Genomic DNA, 19820 nt, shown 5'->3' with positions numbered 1-19820 from the left:
CTTTTGTTGCCAGTGGTTTAGACATTAATGGCTGTGTGTTGAGTTATTTTGAGGGGACAGAAAATTTACACTGTTATACAAGCTGTACACTCACTACTTTACATTGTAGCAAAGTATCATTTCTTCAGTGTTGTCACATGAAAAGATAGAATAAAATATTTACAAAAATGTGAGGGGGGTACTCACTTTTGTGAGATACTGTAGATAGAGGAAATGAGGTTAGGTGAGGTGTGGGTAGATAGAGAGGATAGAGGTTAATGAGGGCTGGTGGGGTTTGGGGTTGATAGAAGATGATAAGTGAAGACAGATGAGGTTGGGATGGATAGAGAAAGATAAATGAGAATAGGTGGGCGGTGAGATGAATAAAGGATGATGAGTGAGGACATATGAAGAGTAGAATAGATAGAGGATAACAACTGAAAACAGGTGAGGTGTATGGTAACTAGAGAACGATGCATGAAGACCGGTGAAGTGTAGGAAAGATAAAGGATAATATGCAGACAGGTGAGGTGTAGACAGATAGAAGATAAGTGAGGACAGGTGATGTCTAAGGTAAGTAGAGGATGAGTGAGGACAGGTGATGTCTAAGGTAAGTAGAGGATGATGAATGAGGACAGGTGATGTCTATGATAAGTAGAGGATGATGAGTGAGGACAGGTGATGTCTAAGGTAAGTAGAGGATGATAAGTTAGGACAGGTGATGTCTAAGGTAAGTAGAGGATGATAAGTGAGGACAGGTGATGTCTAAGGTAAGTAGAGGATGATAAGTGAGGACAGGTGATGTCTAAGGTAAGTAGAGGATGATAAGTGAGGACAGGTAACGTCTAAGGTAAGTAGAGGATGATAAGTGAGGACAGGTAACGTCTAAGGTAAGTAGAGGATGATGAGGGAGGACAGGTAACGTCTAAGGTAAGTAGAGGATGATGAGTGAGGACAGGTGATGTCTAAGGTAAGAAGAGGATGATAAGTAAGGACAGGTGGTGGCTAAGGAAAGTAGAGGATGATGAGGGAGGACGGGTGATGTCTAAGGTAAGAAGAGGATGATGAGTGAGGACAGGTGATGTCTAAGGTAAGTAGAGGATGATGAGAGAGGACAGGTGATGTCTAAGGTAAGTAGAGAATGATAAGAGAGGACAGGTGATGTCTAAGGTAAGTAGAGAATGATAAGCGAGGACAGGTGATGTCTATGATAAGTAGAGGATGATAAGCGAGGACAGGTGATGTCTATGATAAGTAGAGGATGATGAGGGAGGACAGGTGATGTCTAAAGGTAAGTAGAGGATGATGAGAGAGGACAGGTGATGTCAAAGGTAAGTAGAGAATGATGAGTGAGGACAGGTGATATCTAAGGTAAGTAGAGGATGATGAGTGAGGACAGGTGATGTCTATGATAAGTAGAGGATGATGAGTGAGGACAGGTGATGTCTAAGGTAAGTAGAGGATGATGAGTGAGGACAGGTGATGTCTAAGGTAAGTAGAGGTTGATAAGTGAGGACAGGTGATGTCTAAGGTAAGTAGAGGATGATGAGTGAGGACAGGTGATGTCTAAGGTAAGTAGAGAATGATGAGTGAGGACAGGTGATGTCTAAGGTAAGTAAAGGATGATAAGTGAGGACAGGTGATGTCTAAGGTAAGTAGAGGATGATAAGTGAGGACAGGTGATATCTAAGGTAAGTAGAGGATGATAAGTGAGGACAGGTAACGTCTAAGGTAAGTAGAGGATGATAAGTGAGGACAGGTGATGTCTAAGGTAAGTAGAGGATGATAAGTGAGGACAGGTGAAGTATAAGGTAAGTAGAGGATGATAAGTGAGGACAGGTGATGTCTAAGGTAAGTAGAGGATGATGAATGAGGACAGGTGATGTCTAAGGTAAGTAGAGGATGATAAGTGAGGACAGGTGATGTCTATGATAAGTAGAGGATGATGAGTGAGGACAGGTGATGTCTAAGGTAAGTAGAGGATGATGAGTGAGGACAGGTGATGTCTATGATAAGTAGAGGACGATAAGTGAGGACAGGTGATGTCTAAGGTAAGTAGAGGATGATAAGTGAGGACAGGTGATGTCTAAGGTAAGTAGAGGATGATGAGTGAGGACAGGTGATGTCTATGATAAGTAGAGGATGATGAGTGAGGACAGGTGATGTCTAAGGTAAGTAGAGGATGATAAGTGAGGACAGGTGATGTCTAAGGTAAGTAGAGAATGATAAGTGAGGACAGGTGATGTCTAAGGTAAGTAGTGGATGATAAGTGAGGACAGGTGATGTCTAAGGTAAGTAGAGGATGATAAGTGAGGACAGGTAACGTCTAAGGTAAGTAGAGGATGATGAGGGAGGACAGGTAACGTCTAAGGTAAGTAGAGGATGATGAGTGAGGACAGGTGATGTCTAAGGTAAGAAGAGGATGATAAGTGAGGACAGGTGGTGGCTAAGGAAAGTAGAGGATGATGAGGGAGGACGGGTGATGTCTAAGGTAAGAAGAGGATGATGAGTGAGGACAGGTGATGTCTAAGGTAAGTAGAGGATGATGAGTGAGGACAGGTGATGTCTAAGGTAAGTAGAGGATGATGAGAGAGGACAGGTGATGTCTAAGGTAAGTAGAGAATGATAAGTGAGGACAGGTGATGTCTATGATAAGTAGAGGATGATGAGGGAGGACAGGTGATGTCTAAGGTAAGTAGAGGATGATGAGTGAGGACAGGTGATGTCTAAGGTAAGTAGAGGATGATAAGTGAGGACAGGTGATATCTAAGGTAAGTAGAGGATGATAAGTGAGGACAGGTGATGTCTATGATAAGTAGAGGATGATGAGTGAGGACAGGTGATGTCTAAGGTAAGTAGAGGATGAGTGAGGACAGGTGATGTCTAAGGTAAGTAGAGAATGATGAGTGAGGACAGGTGATGTCTAAGGTAAGTAGAGGATGATAAGTGAGGACAGGTGATGTCTAAGGTAAGTAGAGGATGATAAGTGAGGACAGGTGATGTCTAAGGTAAGTAGAGGATGATAAGTGAGGACAGGTGATATCTAAGGTAAGTAGAGGATGATAAGTGAGGACAGGTAACGTCTAAGGTAAGTAGAGGATGATAAGTGAGGACAGGTGATGTCTAAGGTAAGTAGAGGATGATAAGTGAGGACAGGTGAAGTATAAGGTAAGTAGAGGATGATAAGTGAGGACAGGTGATGTCTAAGGTAAGTAGAGGATGATGAGTGAGGACAGGTGATGTGTAAGGTAAGTAGAGGATGATAAGTGAGGACAGGTGATGTCTATGATAAGTAAAGGATGATAAGTGAGGACAGGTGATGTCTAAGGTAAGTAGAGGATGATAAGTGAGGACAGGTGATGTCTATGATAAGTAGAGGATGATGAGTGAGGACAGGTGATGTCTAAGGTAAGTAGAGGATGATGAGTGAGGACAGGTGATGTCTATGATAAGTAGAGGACGATAAGTGAGGACAGGTGATGTCTAAGGTAAGTAGAGGATGATGAGTGAGGACAGGTGATGTCTATGATAAGTAGAGGATGATGAGTGAGGACAGGTGATGTCTAAGGTAAGTAGAGGATGATGAGTGAGGACAGGTGATGTCTATGATAAGTAGAGGACGATAAGTGAGGACGGGTGATGTCTAAGGTAAGTAGAGGATGATAAGTGAGGACAGGTGATGTCTAAGGTAAGTAGAGGATGATAAGTGAGGACAGGTGATGTCTAAGGTAAGTAGAGGATGATGAGTGAGGACAGGTGATGTCTAAGTTAAGTAGAGGATGAGTGAGGACAGGTGATGTCTAAGGTAAGTAGAGGATGATGAGTGAGGACAGGTGATGTCTAAGGTAAGTAGAGGATGAGTGAGGACAGGTGATGTCTAAGGTAAGTAGAGGATGATGAGTGAGGACAGGTGATGTCTACGATAAGTAGAGGATGATGAGTGAGGACAGGTGATGGCTAAGGTAAGTAGAGTATGATGAGTGAGGACAGGTGATGTCTAAGGTAAGTAGAGGATGATGAGTGAGGACAGGTGATGTCTAAGGTAAGAAGAGGATGATAAGTGAGGACAGGTGATGTCTAAGGTAAGTAGAGGATGATAAGTGAGAACAGGTGATGTCTAAGGTAAGTAGAGGATGATGAGTGAGGACAGGTGATGTCTAAGGTAAGTAGAGGATGATAAGTGAGAACAGGTGATGTCTAAGGTAAGTAGAGGATGATGAGTGAGGACAGGTGATGTCTCAGGTAAGAAGAGGATGATGAGAGAGGACAGGTGATGTCTAAGGTAAGTAGAGGATGATAAGTGAGGACAGGTGATGTCTAAGGTAAGTAGAGGATGATGAGAGAGGACAGGTGATGTCTAAGGTAAGTAGAGGATGATGAGTGAGGACAGGTGATGTCTAAGGTAAGTAGAGGATGATGAGAGAGGACAGGTGATGTCTAAGGTAAGTAGAGGATGATAAGTGAGGACAGGTGATGTCTAAGGTAAGTAGAGGATGATGAGTGAGGACAGGTGATGTCTAAGGTAAGTAGAGGATGATAAGTGAGGACAGGTGATGTCTAAGGTAAGTAGAGGATGATATGTGAGGACAGGTGATGTCGAAGGTAAGTAGAGGATGATGAGTGAGGACAGGTGATGTCTAAGGTAAGTAGAGGATGATGAGTGAGGACAGGTGATGTCTAAGGTAAGCAGAGGATGATGAGTGAGGACAGGTGAGGTACAAGATGTAGAAATGAGGATAGATCAGTACAGACTGGACAGGTATTTTATTGTTACCGAAGCAGGTGTGACCGTCTCCATTGAACCCCTGATAACATTGGCAGAAATAAGATCCGATTACATTTCCACATCGAGCGTTGGTGTCGCAGGTATTTTTACCAGAAGAACACTCGTTCTCGTCTGTTTTATAATAAAGGCATTAGAATTATAGTATAATATTATCCATACAAACACACAGCTAGCACACCACGACTCTGACACTCTCACCTTCACAGAAAGTCCCATTACCACGAAACCCGGCAGGACAACCACAGCGATAACTCCCAACCGTGTTATCACAGACCCCAATCCCCGAACATATGGATGGATTGTCAGCACACTCGTCTACATCTGTAAGGGAACAGCAGGCACACAGTGTTATATATTATGCTACAAATTTATAATTTTCTTCCACAATTTTTACTGCTCCAGATGATGCAATTATAATTGCACTCAAGGATGAGGGGCAACATTGTGTTCAATACTGCTCCTCCATTCTCTACAAACAATTTGGTATTTGATGGACCTCAGCATCAATGCCAGGACAAGGTCATCAAGTACTCAGGGTGAAGATGGCAAACTGGCCCCCCAGCGTTTCCAGCGTACCCCTATCCACATATCAACACTGCACCCAAGGTACGTTACCCCTCTGCCCACCCCCCTTGTCCTGGACCTGCTCACCATCCTTCCTCCATCTATAGAAGAAGATAACAGGTTCAGCTTCTGTGGAAGGATGCCAACTACTGCCAGGAGGTCCCTGGAACAAATACATAGTACAATTTCCAACTCTGTTGGGGGGGGGGGGGTCACTCACCAACACAAGAGAGTCCCAGTTCTCGAAATCCAGCATGGCAGCTGCAGCGGTAACTCCCCTCAGTGTTCACACACAGGTTGCCCAACTCCCGGCGGCATTTCTCCTCAAACGCACACTCGTCAACATCTGTCCATATCACAACACGTATTACAATGAGTCAGTCTGATTCCCAAACCTCAAACCAAATACACTGCTCAAAAAAAATTAAAGGAATACTTTTTAATCAGAGTATAACATCAAGTCAATTAAACTCCTAGGATATTGGTCTGGTCAGTTAAGTAGCAGAGGGGGTTGTTAATCAATTTCAGCTGCTTTGGTGTTAATACAATTAACAACAGGTGCACTAACCCAACCCGCCCCCATCTATGACTAGATCTAGACCAGTCATAGATAGGAGCAGGTTGGGGGAGGTTTGGGCTGCCTCCCTCCCATCTGTCTGCCATCTATCCATTAGCAGCCATGTTCTTCCATTGTGGAGACACTTAAAATAGAAAGTGTTAGGACTGCAGGTAACACAGGGTGTCGTGTAGTGGCCCTGCAGCTTACGCATCCATTTGCAAATGCGTGTCAACTAAACCCCAGTTCTTTATTTACACCATGAGACAGGACTACTTGGTTGGTGGCAGACTGGAGGGTGAGTACATCAGACTGGGGGCTGGCTGGCTTCCATGCACCTCTCTTAATCCTTTCAATTTTCATTTTTTACTGATGCTTCCTCCTGCCTTCTACAAGGTTACAATGTTGCAGTCTGATCACTGGTGGGGGGGGGGTCGACTGAGGAAATGCTTCCTCCTGCCTTCTACAAGGTTACAATGTTGCAGTCTGATCACTGGGGGGGGGGGGGGGGGGGGGAGACTGAGGAAATGCTTCCTCCTGCCTTCTACAAGGTTACAATGTTGCAGTCTGATCACTGGTGGGGGGGGGGGGAGACTGAGGAAATGCTTCCTCCTGCCTTCTACAAGGTTACAATGTTGCAGTCTGATCACTGGTGGGGGGGGGGGGGAGACTGAGGAAATGCTTCCTCCTGCCTTCTACAAGGTTACAATGTTGCAGTCTGATCTCTGGTGGGGGAGGAGACTGAGGAAATGCTTCCTCCTACCTGCAGCAGACTGATGACATCATCCCAGCCTAGGAAAAGTCATGAATTGAGCTCAAACATAAAAGGCGCATTTTTTTTTAATGTTGCTGTATATTGTGAAATGTGAAAACTTTATTCATCCAGATCTGTAAATTTATTGCCAAGTCTACTTTAGCAATGACTTTTGTGTAGCATCTATGAATCTGATATATAGAATCTTCTGTCATACAGTCACCCAATCCTCTTGGTACTTACCGACACATCTTTTACCACCCAGAGAGAAAACAAAGCCGCCATCGCAGGCGCAGGTGAAGGAGCCAAGGGTGTTGTGGCAGGTGGAGTGGGGGGGACAGGCCTGCAGACCTGTCACCTCTGCCAGCTGGCACTCATCCACATCTGATGGAAGAAGGGGACAGTGAGGAACGTCTACCCATTACATGCCAACACAGAGCTGTAATATCACCCAGGTTGCTGTCATTGTGCGACCTCTTTATACTGTAACAGATCTCTCTCCCAGCACTCATAAAATAACATAAATAATATTTTCTTTCAGAAACCTTCCTGGAGACCTTTATATAAAGAGATACAGGGGCTCCCAACACTGTTGGTTACCTTTAATTGCCAATTCCCTGTAGCATTCTCATAAATGTTACATTGAGCAAAAAATACACTGTATGTATTTCCTATACTTTTCAGCTCCATCTAGTGGCCATAATATGGTATTTTATGACTGCCCATGATAAAGGAACATTTAGCCAGAGGAGAAAAATGCCAACAGAACATTCATCTTTGTACAATTCTCACACAATGTGCAAAATCATTGGACAAATGGCTATAATAAGCTCTTACACATACACCCCTTAGTGGTATATTTATATAAAAAAAATGATCTGTGAATGTCTCAGTATTCACGCAGCCGTTGTGAACAATGCCCGTGTTTATTTTCTATGATCGCCAGCTTCATCTAGTGGCAATAATGCGGTATTGTCCTGAAATACCGCAATAAGTAAAATACTACATTATGGCCACTAGATGGGGCTGGTGGCCATAGGAAATAAACATATTAGACACATTACAGGGGTTATTTGTGATGAATATGTGAATGCTGATACATTCTTTATCATTTTTTTTAATAAACTGACTCCTAAGTGTTATGTGAACTTTAACTTTTTTTCTAAAACATCTTGTGCTTATCAACAGAAAAGTTCCGTATTTTCCCAACTGTATTTCATCCAAGAATGAAGAATAATAGTAGCGCAAAAAGTCACTAATGATGTAACTCACAAATTGCATAAAATACAACCATAAAATAAGGGGTGTTTTAAAACACTTCAATATAGGATAAAAAGTCCTTTAAAGTCCATAGACCGTCCAGGATAGAGTGATGTTGTTAATGGATCACCTTTTTCAACCACCACCAAGTGTCACACAGTAGAAGTGGCAACTCACCAGATATAGTGGCTCAGGTGTTCTCACACAAGAGCACAAAAAGCAGGAATCAAAGGTATTAATGATGGGTGTCAGAAACAGCCTTGATCAATCCTTGCTGTGTACACTAGATCCGATGTCCCTTCCACAAACTCCACTCAGTATAATGGCCACATGCAAGGTAAAATGACTACAATAGTGAAGTACTGTAAACTCAACTTTATTATAAAAAGAGAATTGCACTCACATATGTAGGAAAAGATAAGGCTTCCATATAACAATCAACAGCGGTCAGGCAGGAATCCTCACACGAATAGCCTCCCGGGTTGACTCCACGCCAACCCCGATACTTCCGGGTGGGTCCTCTACCGTACCACGTGGTGTCGGATGCGTGTGAGGATTCCTGCCTGACCGCTGTTGATTGTTATATGGAAGCCTTATCTTTTCCTACATATGTGAGTGCAATTCTCTTTTTATAATAAAGTTGAGTTTACAGTACTTCACTATTGTAGTCATTTTACCTTGCATGTGGCCATTATACTGAGTGGAGTTTGTGGAAGGGACATCGGATCTAGTCTACACAGCAAGGATTGATCAAGGCTGTTTCTGACACCCATCATTAATACCTTTGATTCCTGCTTTTTGTGCTCTTGTGTGAGAACACCTGAGCCACTATATCTGGTGAGTTGCCACTTCTACTGTGTGACACTTGGTGGTGGTTGAAAAAGGTGATCCATTAACAACATCACTCTATCCTGGACGGTCTATGGACTTTAAAGGACTTTTTATCCTATATTGAAGTGTTTTAAAACACCCCTTATTTTATGGTTGTATTTTATGCAATTTGTGAGTTACATCATTAGTGACTTTTTGCGCTACTATTATTCTTCATTCATGTTTTTCCAAGTTATACGATATTTGGTGAAGTAGCAGCAGTTTGTTTGTTTTTTAGCAGTTAACCAGCTGACTCCTCCAGCAAGCGCAGAGATATCCTGCTTGACATACGTGTGTCCAGATATATATTTATTGGTTTGTTTCATTTAACTTTGCAGCTATGGAGGCAATCAAATTTCTAAGCACTAGAACTTTGGATATTAAAAGTATTTTTTCTGTGACTAATGCCCCACCCTCAGTGGATGAGGACATTAATGTAACACTTAAATCATTATCCCTCATTCTTGAGAAACAAGTAAGAGCATGGTGGGACATCACCACCCTGGAGGCTTATATAGCTGAGGGGATCATTAGTCGTGGTCTTCGGTGGGATATAGCACCACAGGATGGTTTAGATGATGACCTCTCTGTAACAGAGTGGTATGATTTCTTCCATCGAGTGGGGCTTGACCTACAATCCCTGGTTCTTAAAAGAAAGAAAAGGAAAATGGACCTTTTGAATAAAAAGATCCAAGACCTACAAACTAAAATAGAAACTAAAAATGATTCCCCAGAGGTGAGAGACTTCAGTGTCAACACCAAATCCAAATTAGATAAAATAGATAAAGAAACACATCTTAAAAAGGTTAAGAAATTTACAAGGGACCGGCAGGATTTCAAAAATGGTCAGGTCTTTTGCTGGCAAGCAACATTACCAGGACCCATTCTTGCAACAGCCCCGACGGGAGAGGAACCCATGGAGGCTGCGAGTAATGGAGCGGTTGGGGGCAGGGGCGTAACTACAGGGGTTGCAGGGGTTGCAATCGCTACCGGGCCCCATGCTCCAGGGGGCCCGGTAGCAAACCAGTGGGTGAACTTCTAGGATCTCAAAGGTCACACTTGCGACCGGGCCCTGGCATTTCACCACTGTGGGGAGGCCCCAAGATTGCAGGAAGGCCCACTGCAGAACTTGTGAAAGGATCCTGATGCGGGACCATAATAAAAGGCCATGCAATGAGAGTAAAGAGCCCCAGGATTAGTGGGAAGAGCCCCGGGCTTGAAGGGAAGGGCCCCGGCCAGGGGTCTGGGGGGCCCTTCATGGTTTCTTGCATCGGGGCCCTGAAGGTTCTAGTTACGCCTCTGGTTGGGGGCCAAGTACCTGCTTCCTCAATTCAACCCCCAGTGGTGCGCCCTAGGACGGGTATAGCACACATTCCCATTAGACCTGTACTTGAGTGGACAGGACCCCCCATCAAGGGGACTAATAGGGGGAATAAAACCAAGAGGGGGGTATCAAGAGGTAATTTTCAGGGAACAGGGATCCCAACCCATAACCAATACCAGGTCCTTGCCAATAGGTCAAATGGAGGGACAGAGGACACTGGCCCCAAGACCCCCCTGAACCCACCCAGGCAGCCTTTTTTGGGGCGGGGCAGGGGCAGGGGGAGAGGTCGGAGTCGACCATACAAGCATCCACAACCCGACAGGCAACTGTATCAAGAAAATACTTGCCCCGAAGAGGAGTAAGGGCCGGAAGGAGGATACAGCTCCAAAAAAAGAAGGAGAGACTGGTAAACGAGGGAATATTTAACATCAGTAGTGTAAGTTTAACTAAAAGTGAACTACACATTTTGGACCAAGGGCTGAAATGCGCCCCTAAAAAACCTGTCAATAAGTTCAATACGTATATTGACATACATAAATATATAAGAAAGGTGAATCTTAAGAAACATTTTTTAAACAATCCCATTACATCTATTAGCAATATAACTAGTGGAGGGATGGTTAATAGTGGATTGCGTAATAAATCCACTTTTAATCCACCAGTGAGTAACAACCATTATGTGGAAGTGTTTAAGAGCTTAGTTTTGCGTGATCTACAAGCTCTGGAACCCGGGTACGAGGTCAACAAAAAGTATAAGCATATACATGAGGGACTCGACTCGTTGGAATCTCGCAAAGAGATCATTATCCGCCCTGCCGATAAGGGGGGCGGAGTGGTAGTCATGGACAAAACCTTCTACCATGACCAGATTAAAACCATGCTAAGTGACACTTCTACATATACGAGATTAGCTCGAGATCCCACGAATAACTTTGTGGCAGATCTAAAATCTTTGGTGGATACAGGTTTTAGGGATGGTGTTTTAACTAAAAAAGAACGTAATTATCTAACACCAAGTGCGTGTCGCATCCCTATCCTGTACACATTACCAAAAGTCCATAAGGACGCCACCAACCCACCTCCTCGCCCAATTGTTAATGGGATTGGATCAGTAAGTGCACGTTTGGGCCAGTACTTGGACCAGTTTCTACAAAAGAGTGTGGTTAAAACCAAGGCTTTTTTGAAAGACACTGCTGATCTCCTCCTCGTGCTGGATGGTGTTGTGCTGGGGGATGGCTCGCCGGTCTTTCTTGTTACGGCCGACGTGTCGTCCCTGTACACCATCATCCAGCACGAGGATGCTTTATTATCCTTAAATTGGGCATTGTGTCAAAGGGACGATCTACCCAGGGAACAGAAAGTGTTCATTGGCAGGGCTCTGGACTTTTGCCTGAGCCATAATTATTTTTGGCATCAGGGTGATTTCTTTAGCCAGAAAACAGGTGTAGCCATGGGCGCAAAGTTTGCTCCTAGCCTAGCAAACTTGTTCATGGCGGAGTGGGAGGACAAGTTTGTGTTCAACCAAGATCGGCAGGAGCTACTACTATACAGGCGCTTTATAGACGATATCGTCTTTATCTGGCAGGGATCTGAGGATGGCCTGATTGTCTTTATGGAACATCTTAATTCCAATCGGAATAACATAAAGTTAGATTTCCACCATAGTTTGAAGGAAATCAACTTTTTGGATGTTGTAATCAAAAGAGAAGGTGAGAGACTGACAACCAAAGTTTTTTTCAAAACCACGGACAGGAACAGTTACTTGGCGATCCAGAGCGGACACCATCCTAACTGGCTTAGGAATATTCCTAGAGGCCAATTTGTCCGCGTCAGGCGAAACTGTACCTCTGTGACTGACTATGTGGAACAGGCAGAGGTTTTGAAGGACAGATTCGTCGCCAAGGGTTATGACGAATCTTGTCTTGATAGGGAAATTACTAAAATCAAGAATGCTCCCAGACCTCTCAGACCCTCAATAAAAACTATGCATACCAACGATGATCCCAAACAATGGAGCTTCCTGTCGGATTTCTCCAATGACTATAAAAAGCTAGAGGAGATCTTCAGACAGCATTGGCCCATTTTACAAATGGATAGAACACTAGGTCCAGTTCTTCCAGCCAAACCATCGTTCATTTATCGACGAGCCCCGAATTTCGGAGATCAGGTCGTTAAGAAGGTATTAGATCCCCCAAATGTCTCCTTCTTTCCGGACATGAGGGGTTCCTTCACCTGTGGTAGGTGTAGGGCCTGTTCCTTTACACCGACCAATTTCAGGAGAAGAGAATCCTTCACAGTTCCGGCTATTGCTAAAACTTTCAAAATAAAAAATGTGATCACATGTGATACCACACATGTGGTCTATGGATTGATGTGCCCCTGCAACCTAATATATATAGGTCGCACCAAGAGGGCATTGAAGGTGAGAATAGGTGAACATATCACCAATATTTTGAAAGGTTTGCGAGAACACAATGTGTCCGCACACTTTCGTAAATTCCATCAGAGAGATCCTAGGAGTCTTCACTTTTGGGGCATAGAGCGTGTGACCCCGTCGTGGCGGGGCGCCAATTGGGTGAGAGAATTATCCAAACGTGAGACTAAGTGGATTTTTCTCACCCAGGCCCTCGCCCCGACGGGGTTAAATATAGAGTTGGACTTGAATTGCTATATTAGTAATTCGTGATACTTATAGTCTGCCTACTTGTGGGGTTATTCCTTATGTTTTAGGACCCCATGAGATTATCTGGTTGTGGATGAATAATACTAATAATTTACCATCTTTTTACATTTTCTTTTGTATTTTATGGTTGACATACTACAATGTATATGGGTGTGACTTTGTAGTAATTTTTATTTATGTCTATTTTATTTTTAGTATATTTCATGGAATTTAGCTATGTCCTTTATGATTTTAGAGTCATGTGCACATATGTTGACATTGAATTATATGTATGGCTGAGGGCGCCCTGCAGACTCTATATCAGCATAGGGGAGACCCTTAATTGTCTTAAATATGGCAATTGGCATCAGCTAGCTCCATTTTTATTTGAGCATCCGGGGGCCCATTGCTTATTAAGCCGGGCACTTCCGGCGCTGCTAAAAGTTCTCTGCAGTGTCATGGTCTTTGTTTATTTTCAGAGGACATACGTAATTTCAGATGTGTCAGATTACTTCCGCTTCCGGAAGCGCTGGTTCTCTTCCGGCCGGTTCACCGCTATGCTGATTGGTTGCGGTGCGCTCCAGCGGAGGTATATAGATGGAGGATGGCGACGTCTGGTCACGCCCCCAGTTGAAGTCGGAAATGACGAAACGCGTCGGGGCGTGACCAGACGACGCATCCGACACCACGTGGTACGGTAGAGGACCCACCCGGAAGTATCGGGGTTGGCGTGGAGTCAACCCGGGAGGCTATTCGTGTGAGGATTCCTGCCTGACCGCTGTTGATTGTTATATGGAAGCCTTATCTTTTCCTACATATGTGAGTGCAATTCTCTTTTTATAATAAAGTTGAGTTTACAGTACTTCACTATTGTAGTCATTTTACCTTGCATGTGGCCATTATACTGAGTGGAGTTTGTGGAAGGGACATCGGATCTAGTGTACACAGCAAGGATTGATCAAGGCTGTTTCTGACACCCATCATTAATACCTTTGATTCCTGCTTTTTGTGCTCTTGTGTGAGAACACCTGAGCCACTATATCTGGTGAGTTGCCACTTCTACTGTGTGACACTTGGTGGTGGTTGAAAAAGGTGATCCATTAACAACATCACTCTATCCTGGACGGTCTATGGACTTTAAAGGACTTTTTATCCTATATTGAAGTGTTTTAAAACACCCCTTATTTTATGGTTGTATTTTATGCAATTTGTGAGTTACATCATTAGTGACTTTTTGCGCTACTATTATTCTTCATTCATGTTTTTCCAAGTTATACGATATTTGGTGAAGTAGCAGCAGTTTGTTTGTTTTTTAGCAGTTAACCAGCTGACTCCTCCAGCAAGCGCAGAGATATCCTGCTTGACATACGTGTGTCCAGATATATATTTATTGTATTTCATCCAAACTGAAAAAAAAATCCATTATTAGTGTATTTTAAAGTCAAATTATAGTTAACTGGATTTGGTCTGATTTATTTATTTTTTGTTTATTAAAGATTTAAGCCTGGTGAACCAAATGTGACTTGAGTTTCATAATTATGTAATAAACTAATTTGACCAGTGTTGGTTTTAAAACAACTAGTGTTACTGTTGAATAAAAAAGTGAAAGTTTTATTTTGTGATCTGTTCCAAATTAAAAAACAATAAAGCGGTCTATTTATTAAAAAAAAAAAAATATATATATATATATATATATATATATATATATATATATATATATATATATATATATATATATATATATATATATATATATATATATATATAAGCATGTAAATTCATTCTGTGCGAATAGGGCTAAATAAATAAATAAAAATGAACGTTAGGCTATTTCCTGGGATAGTTATATAATTTTCATTCATTTGAAATTAAAAAAAAAAAAACACATTTAGCCACTAGATGGCGCTAATTAAAATTCATAAATACATAAAATACAATATGCATACAAAATCCATATAATACTTAGCCCCATGTATTGGCCAACTGCGGTATTTTTTGCTTTGAGTCAATAAAATTCATATACTACTTAGCCCCAACTAGTGGCCAACTGCGGTATGTTTGCTTTGAGTCAATTTACAAACATTCAACCAGCTTAGGAAATAGTCTAATATACTTTTTTTTTTTTTTTGCCCCATTAACACAGAAGAATTGTAAATGCACTTTCACTGTGTGAATTGCTATGCAAACTTTTTTTTTTTTTTTATAAAGGCACCCCACACATTACACTGTAGAATTAATCACAAATGAAATAAATATTTTTTATGCAATTTCAAAAATGGATCTACTTGCAAGATCAACGGGTTCTAAAATATGTTATTAGAAGGACTCAGAAAAACAAAAAGAGCTGTGTTTATTCTACTGACAGACTGAATCATTATTATCCTTTTTTAATTTTGTCTATAGCTCCATAATAACTAAGATTTAGAATCAGGATAAGTAAGTGTCACATCATAATTCACAGTCAATAGAATTTAATAGTTAAGTTCTTCTCACCTTCACACCCCTGAGATCCTTTTAGAAAACCCCGATGGCAGCGGCAAATGTAGGAACCAATAGTGTTGGTGCAGTTAGCATATAATCCACAAGGTGGCTCCACAGCTGCACATTCATTGACATCTGTAGAAATGCAAGTTGATAGTTCACACACCAAGGACCAACATATAATCTCACAGCTTGGAATGGCGGCAAGGCTGGGAAATAATCGGGGATTTTAATTATCCAGATATAGACTGGGCAGAAGGAACCGCGCATTCGTCTAGGTTCGCCATTTCCTATATGTCTTGCAGGATGATTTCATGGGTCAGATGGTGAATGCACCGACAAGAAACAATGCGTTATTAGCCCTACCGATTACTAACAATACAGACCTGATTGCAGATGTGGAAATACGGGCAACTTAGGAAGCAGCAACCACAGGTCAATTAGTTTCAGTATAAATCACAGAAGTAAGAAGCACAAAGATAATACAAGAACACTGAATTTCAAAAGAGACAACTTCTCTAAATTATGCTCCTTGCTAGACGATATTCAATGGGATAAAATCCTAGGAACAAAGAACACCGTGGAAAAATGGGAGTGCTTTAACCTCCCTGGCGGTATTATTCTTTTGGATTTTAGGTGCTGAAAGCGGTACCATTATTTTGCATGTAATTCTTAAGAATGAGCAGCCCAAACCAACTATTTACATATGATTTTTTTTTACTGTGCTTTCTTCTTTATAACATCTCGGGTATGATAAGTTAAAGTATGTATGTATGTATACATATATATATATATATATATATATATATATATATATATATATACATAAAAAGTACAGTAAAACTGCAGGAAAGGGCACTGGGGGGCAAACTAATGTGATTTTTTTTTATTTTGCATTGTATCAGTGTGTTTGGAGTGTTTTACATTTGAATTTGCCGCCTGTTCCACCCCCCTGTGAACATCACGTCGCAGGAGACGGAAGCCGGGGCACGGAGAGGATCGGGAGGAAGATCCGCCGCCAGACACCGCCGGGATACATCGCTGGATCCCGGTGACAAGGTAAGTAACCCTGCTTTCAGGATCCAGCGATACTTCTGGCGGTACCCCGAGTGTGGCTTGGGGTTACCGCTTTTGGCTCTGAAATTTAACCCCGAGCCACGCTTGGGAATACCGCTAAGAAGGTTAAGGACATACTAAATAAAGGGATTGGCCAGTGCATTCCATTAGGAAAAAAAGTTTAAAAGAGCTAAAATAAATCCTGGGTGGCAAAAGTCTAACATAAAAATGCATAAAAAAGCAAAAGAAAAGGCCTTTAAAAAATATAAGGTTGAGGGGATCATTGTCAGCATTTCAACAAAACAAAGAATACAATAAGAAATGTAAGAGTGCAATCAGGGCAGCTAAAATTGACCATGAAAGGCACATAGTGGAGGAGAGTAAAACAAAAAAAAACCCAAGAAATTCTTTAAATATATAAACAGTAAGAAAGTGAGGTCAGAACATATTGGCCCCATAAAGAATGATTAAGGGAATTTGGTCACAAAAGACAAGGAGAAGGCAAAAGTTTTAAATGCATTCTTTTACTCAGTTTAGACAAAGGAAACAGGGGGGGGGGGGGATATAGTAAGTTCCAAGACTGTAACGGTAATGTTAATAACATGTCACAGAATGTACCCTCATGGCTAACAGAAGACAGCATCAGAAATAGACTTGAAAAACTTAACATAAATAGGTCACTGGGACCAGATAGCTTACACCCGAGGGTCCTTAAGGAACTAAGCCAGGTGATAGCTAGACCATTGTTTCTAATTTTTATGGACAGTTTACTGACTGAAATGGTACCAGCTAATTGGAGAAAAGCCTACATGGCACCAATATTTAAAAAAGGGCTGAGATATATACCTGGGAACTACAGGCCAGTTAGCCTAACATCAATAGTCCGCAAGCTATTGGAGGGGATGATAGGGGATTATATACAAGATTTTAGTGACGAAAACAGTATCATTAGTAGAAATCAGCATGAATTCATGAAGAATCGTTCTTGCAAGACCAATCTAGTAACCTTCTATGAAGAAGTGAGCTGCCATCTAGATAGGGGAAGGCCTGTGGATGTGGTGTATCTGGATTTTGCAAAGGCATTTAATACAGTTCCCCACAAACGTTTCCTTTACAATTCGAGGTCTGTCCGTATGGATCAGAGGACGAGTACCTGGATTGAAAACTGGCTACAGGGGCGGGTCCAAAGAGTGGTGATAAATGGCGAGTACTTGGGAATGGTCCAGTGTGGTAAGTGGGATCCCCCAAGGATCTGTCCTGGGACCAATTCTGTTTAATTAATTTATAAACGATCTAGAGGAGGGGATATCCAGCTCAATCTCAGCATTTGCAGGTGATACTAAGCTAAGCAGGGCAATATCTTCTACGCAGGATGTGGAAACCTTACAAGAAGACCAAAATAATGGGGTGGGCATCTACATGGCAAATGAGGTTTAATGTTGAAAAATGTAACGTAATGCATTTGGGTGCTAAGGATACAAGCGCAAGTTACTCAATAGGGGGAGAACCTCTAGGGGAATCCAGGATGGAAAAGGACCTGGGGGTCCTAGTAGATGACAGGCTCAGCAATGGCATGCAATGCCAAGCCGCTGCAAGCAAAGCCAACAGAATACTGGGATGTATTAAAAAGGGGATTTACACCAGAGATAGAACGATAATTCTCCCACTCTACAAGACTCTGGTCTGGCCACATCTGAAGGATGTGCTGGAACTGGAGAGAGTCCAGAGAAGGGCAACAAAGCTAATAAAAGGGCTGGAGGATCCCAGCTATGAGGAAAGACTACAAGCACTGAACTTATTTTCTCTGGAGAAGAGACGATTGAGAGGGGATATGATATCAATGTACAAATACTGTACTGGTGACCCTAGCATAGGGAACAAACTATTCAGTGAAAGGGAATTTAAAAAGACATGCGGCCATTCACTGAAATTGAAAGAGAAGCGGTTTAACCTTAAACTACTGTACAGGACACTGGGAATATTTCCCCAATATTTGAGTTGTGATCCCTTTAATAGGGTCAGTTGCAGAGCTTTTGTGGTATTCAGGGGTTAAGTCCCAGGTGAGGGAGGCTTGAAAGGCAGCAGAGGGAAATCAGCACCTGTGTCAAGGAAGTGAATGGGAGAGACGGAGACTCACAAGCTGTGTAGTGAGTGGAAGCTCCCAGACAAGCTGAGACATGGGCTGCTAACATTCCCCATGTGTGGCCTGCCTGGCACCCTGACTGTGGAGGAGCCTGACTCCTGTACAGTGTTGGTCATCTTACTTTAAAAATGTAATTAGTTACAGTTACAAATTACTTCTCCCAAAAAGTAATTGAGTTACTGACTCAGTTACCACATTGAAAAAGTAATTAGTTACTCAGAAAAGTAACTGCAACTTTTTTTACTATTCTATAATGCAATTACGTTCTATGAGATCTTTAATAGTGGTGGCGGTGTGGCACACTGTGGGGGTCTGAGTCCCGAGTCCTCCTGACTGTGAGTAACTATATTTTGTTTTGTTTTTTGGTACCTGCTGCCTGGAGTGGCTGGCTGTTGGTGGTGTGGCACACGAGTGGTGGCAGTGTGGCACACTGGTGGTGGTGGCGGTGTGGCACACTGGTGGTGGTGGCGGTGTGGCACACTGGTGGTGGTGGCGGTGTGGCACACTGGTGGTGGCGGTGTGGAACACTGGTGGTGGCGGTGTGGAACACTGGTGGTGTGGCACACTGGTGGTGGTGTGGCAGTGTGGCACACTGGTGGTGGCGGTGTGGCACACTGGTGGTGGCGGTGTGGCACGCTGGTGGTGGCCGTGTGGCACACTGGTGGTGGTGGCGGTGTGGCACACTGGTGGTGGCGGTGTGGCACACTGGTGGTGGCGGTGTGGCACACTGGTGGTGGCGGTGTGGAACACTGGTGGTGGCGGTGTGGCACACTGGTGGTGGCGGTGTGGCACACTGGTGGTGGCGGTGTGGAACACTGGTGGTGGCGGTGTGGCACACTGGTGGTGGCGGTGTGGAACACTGGTGGTGGTGGTGTGGCACACTGGTGGTGGTGTGGCATTGTGGCACACTGGTGGTGGCGGTGTGGCACACTGGTGGTGGAGGTGTGGCACACTGGTGGTGTGGCACACTGGTGGTGTGGAACACTGGTGGTGGCGGTGTGGCACACTGGTGGCGGCGGTGTGGAACACTGGTGGTGGGGTGGCGGTGTGGAACACTGGTGGTGGTGGTGGTGTGGCACACCGGTGGTGGTGGTGTGGCACGCTGCTGGTGGTGGTGCACACTGGTGGTGGTGTGGTGGGTGGTGGCTGGTGGGGGTCTGAGTCCTGACTCCTGACTGTCTGTGACTGACTGTGAGTTTTTGTTTTTTTTTGGTACCTGCTGTGCTGGGCTTTACTGGTGGTGGTGGTGTGGCCTGGCAGGCACTGGCACACTGTTGTCCGGGTCCCTCTGGCTCCGTCCTCCTCCAGGCCTCAGGCCTGCCTGTCTGTGCCTCTCTCCTCTTCTGGGCTGTGTGCGTTGGTGGACAGGTGGTGGTGGACTTCTT

At 43.4% G+C, this 19820-nt stretch overlaps 1 protein-coding gene across 1 annotated transcript in view; it reads right to left on the bottom strand.

Moving 5' to 3' along the window:
* The window catches only part of LOC309555671 (uncharacterized protein), an 82164-nt gene that overhangs the window by 50797 nt on the left and 11547 nt on the right, over window positions 1–19820 (bottom strand). The window contains exons 4-8 of the mRNA XM_082257702.1: window positions 15249–15371; window positions 6883–7023; window positions 5550–5675; window positions 4964–5086; window positions 4754–4876 (exon numbers count right to left, since the gene is read on the bottom strand). Coding sequence (XP_082113828.1) covers window positions 4754–4876; window positions 4964–5086; window positions 5550–5675; window positions 6883–7023; window positions 15249–15371 — 636 coding nt within the window. The remainder of the gene's footprint in view (window positions 1–4753; window positions 4877–4963; window positions 5087–5549; window positions 5676–6882; window positions 7024–15248; window positions 15372–19820) is intronic.

The sequence above is a fragment of the Pelophylax lessonae genome, assembly GCF_965119305.1.
Source record: "Pelophylax lessonae genome assembly, chromosome: 5".
Classification (NCBI taxonomy): Eukaryota; Metazoa; Chordata; class Amphibia; order Anura; family Ranidae; genus Pelophylax; species Pelophylax lessonae.
This window is presented reverse-complemented; position numbering and strand designations above follow the sequence as displayed.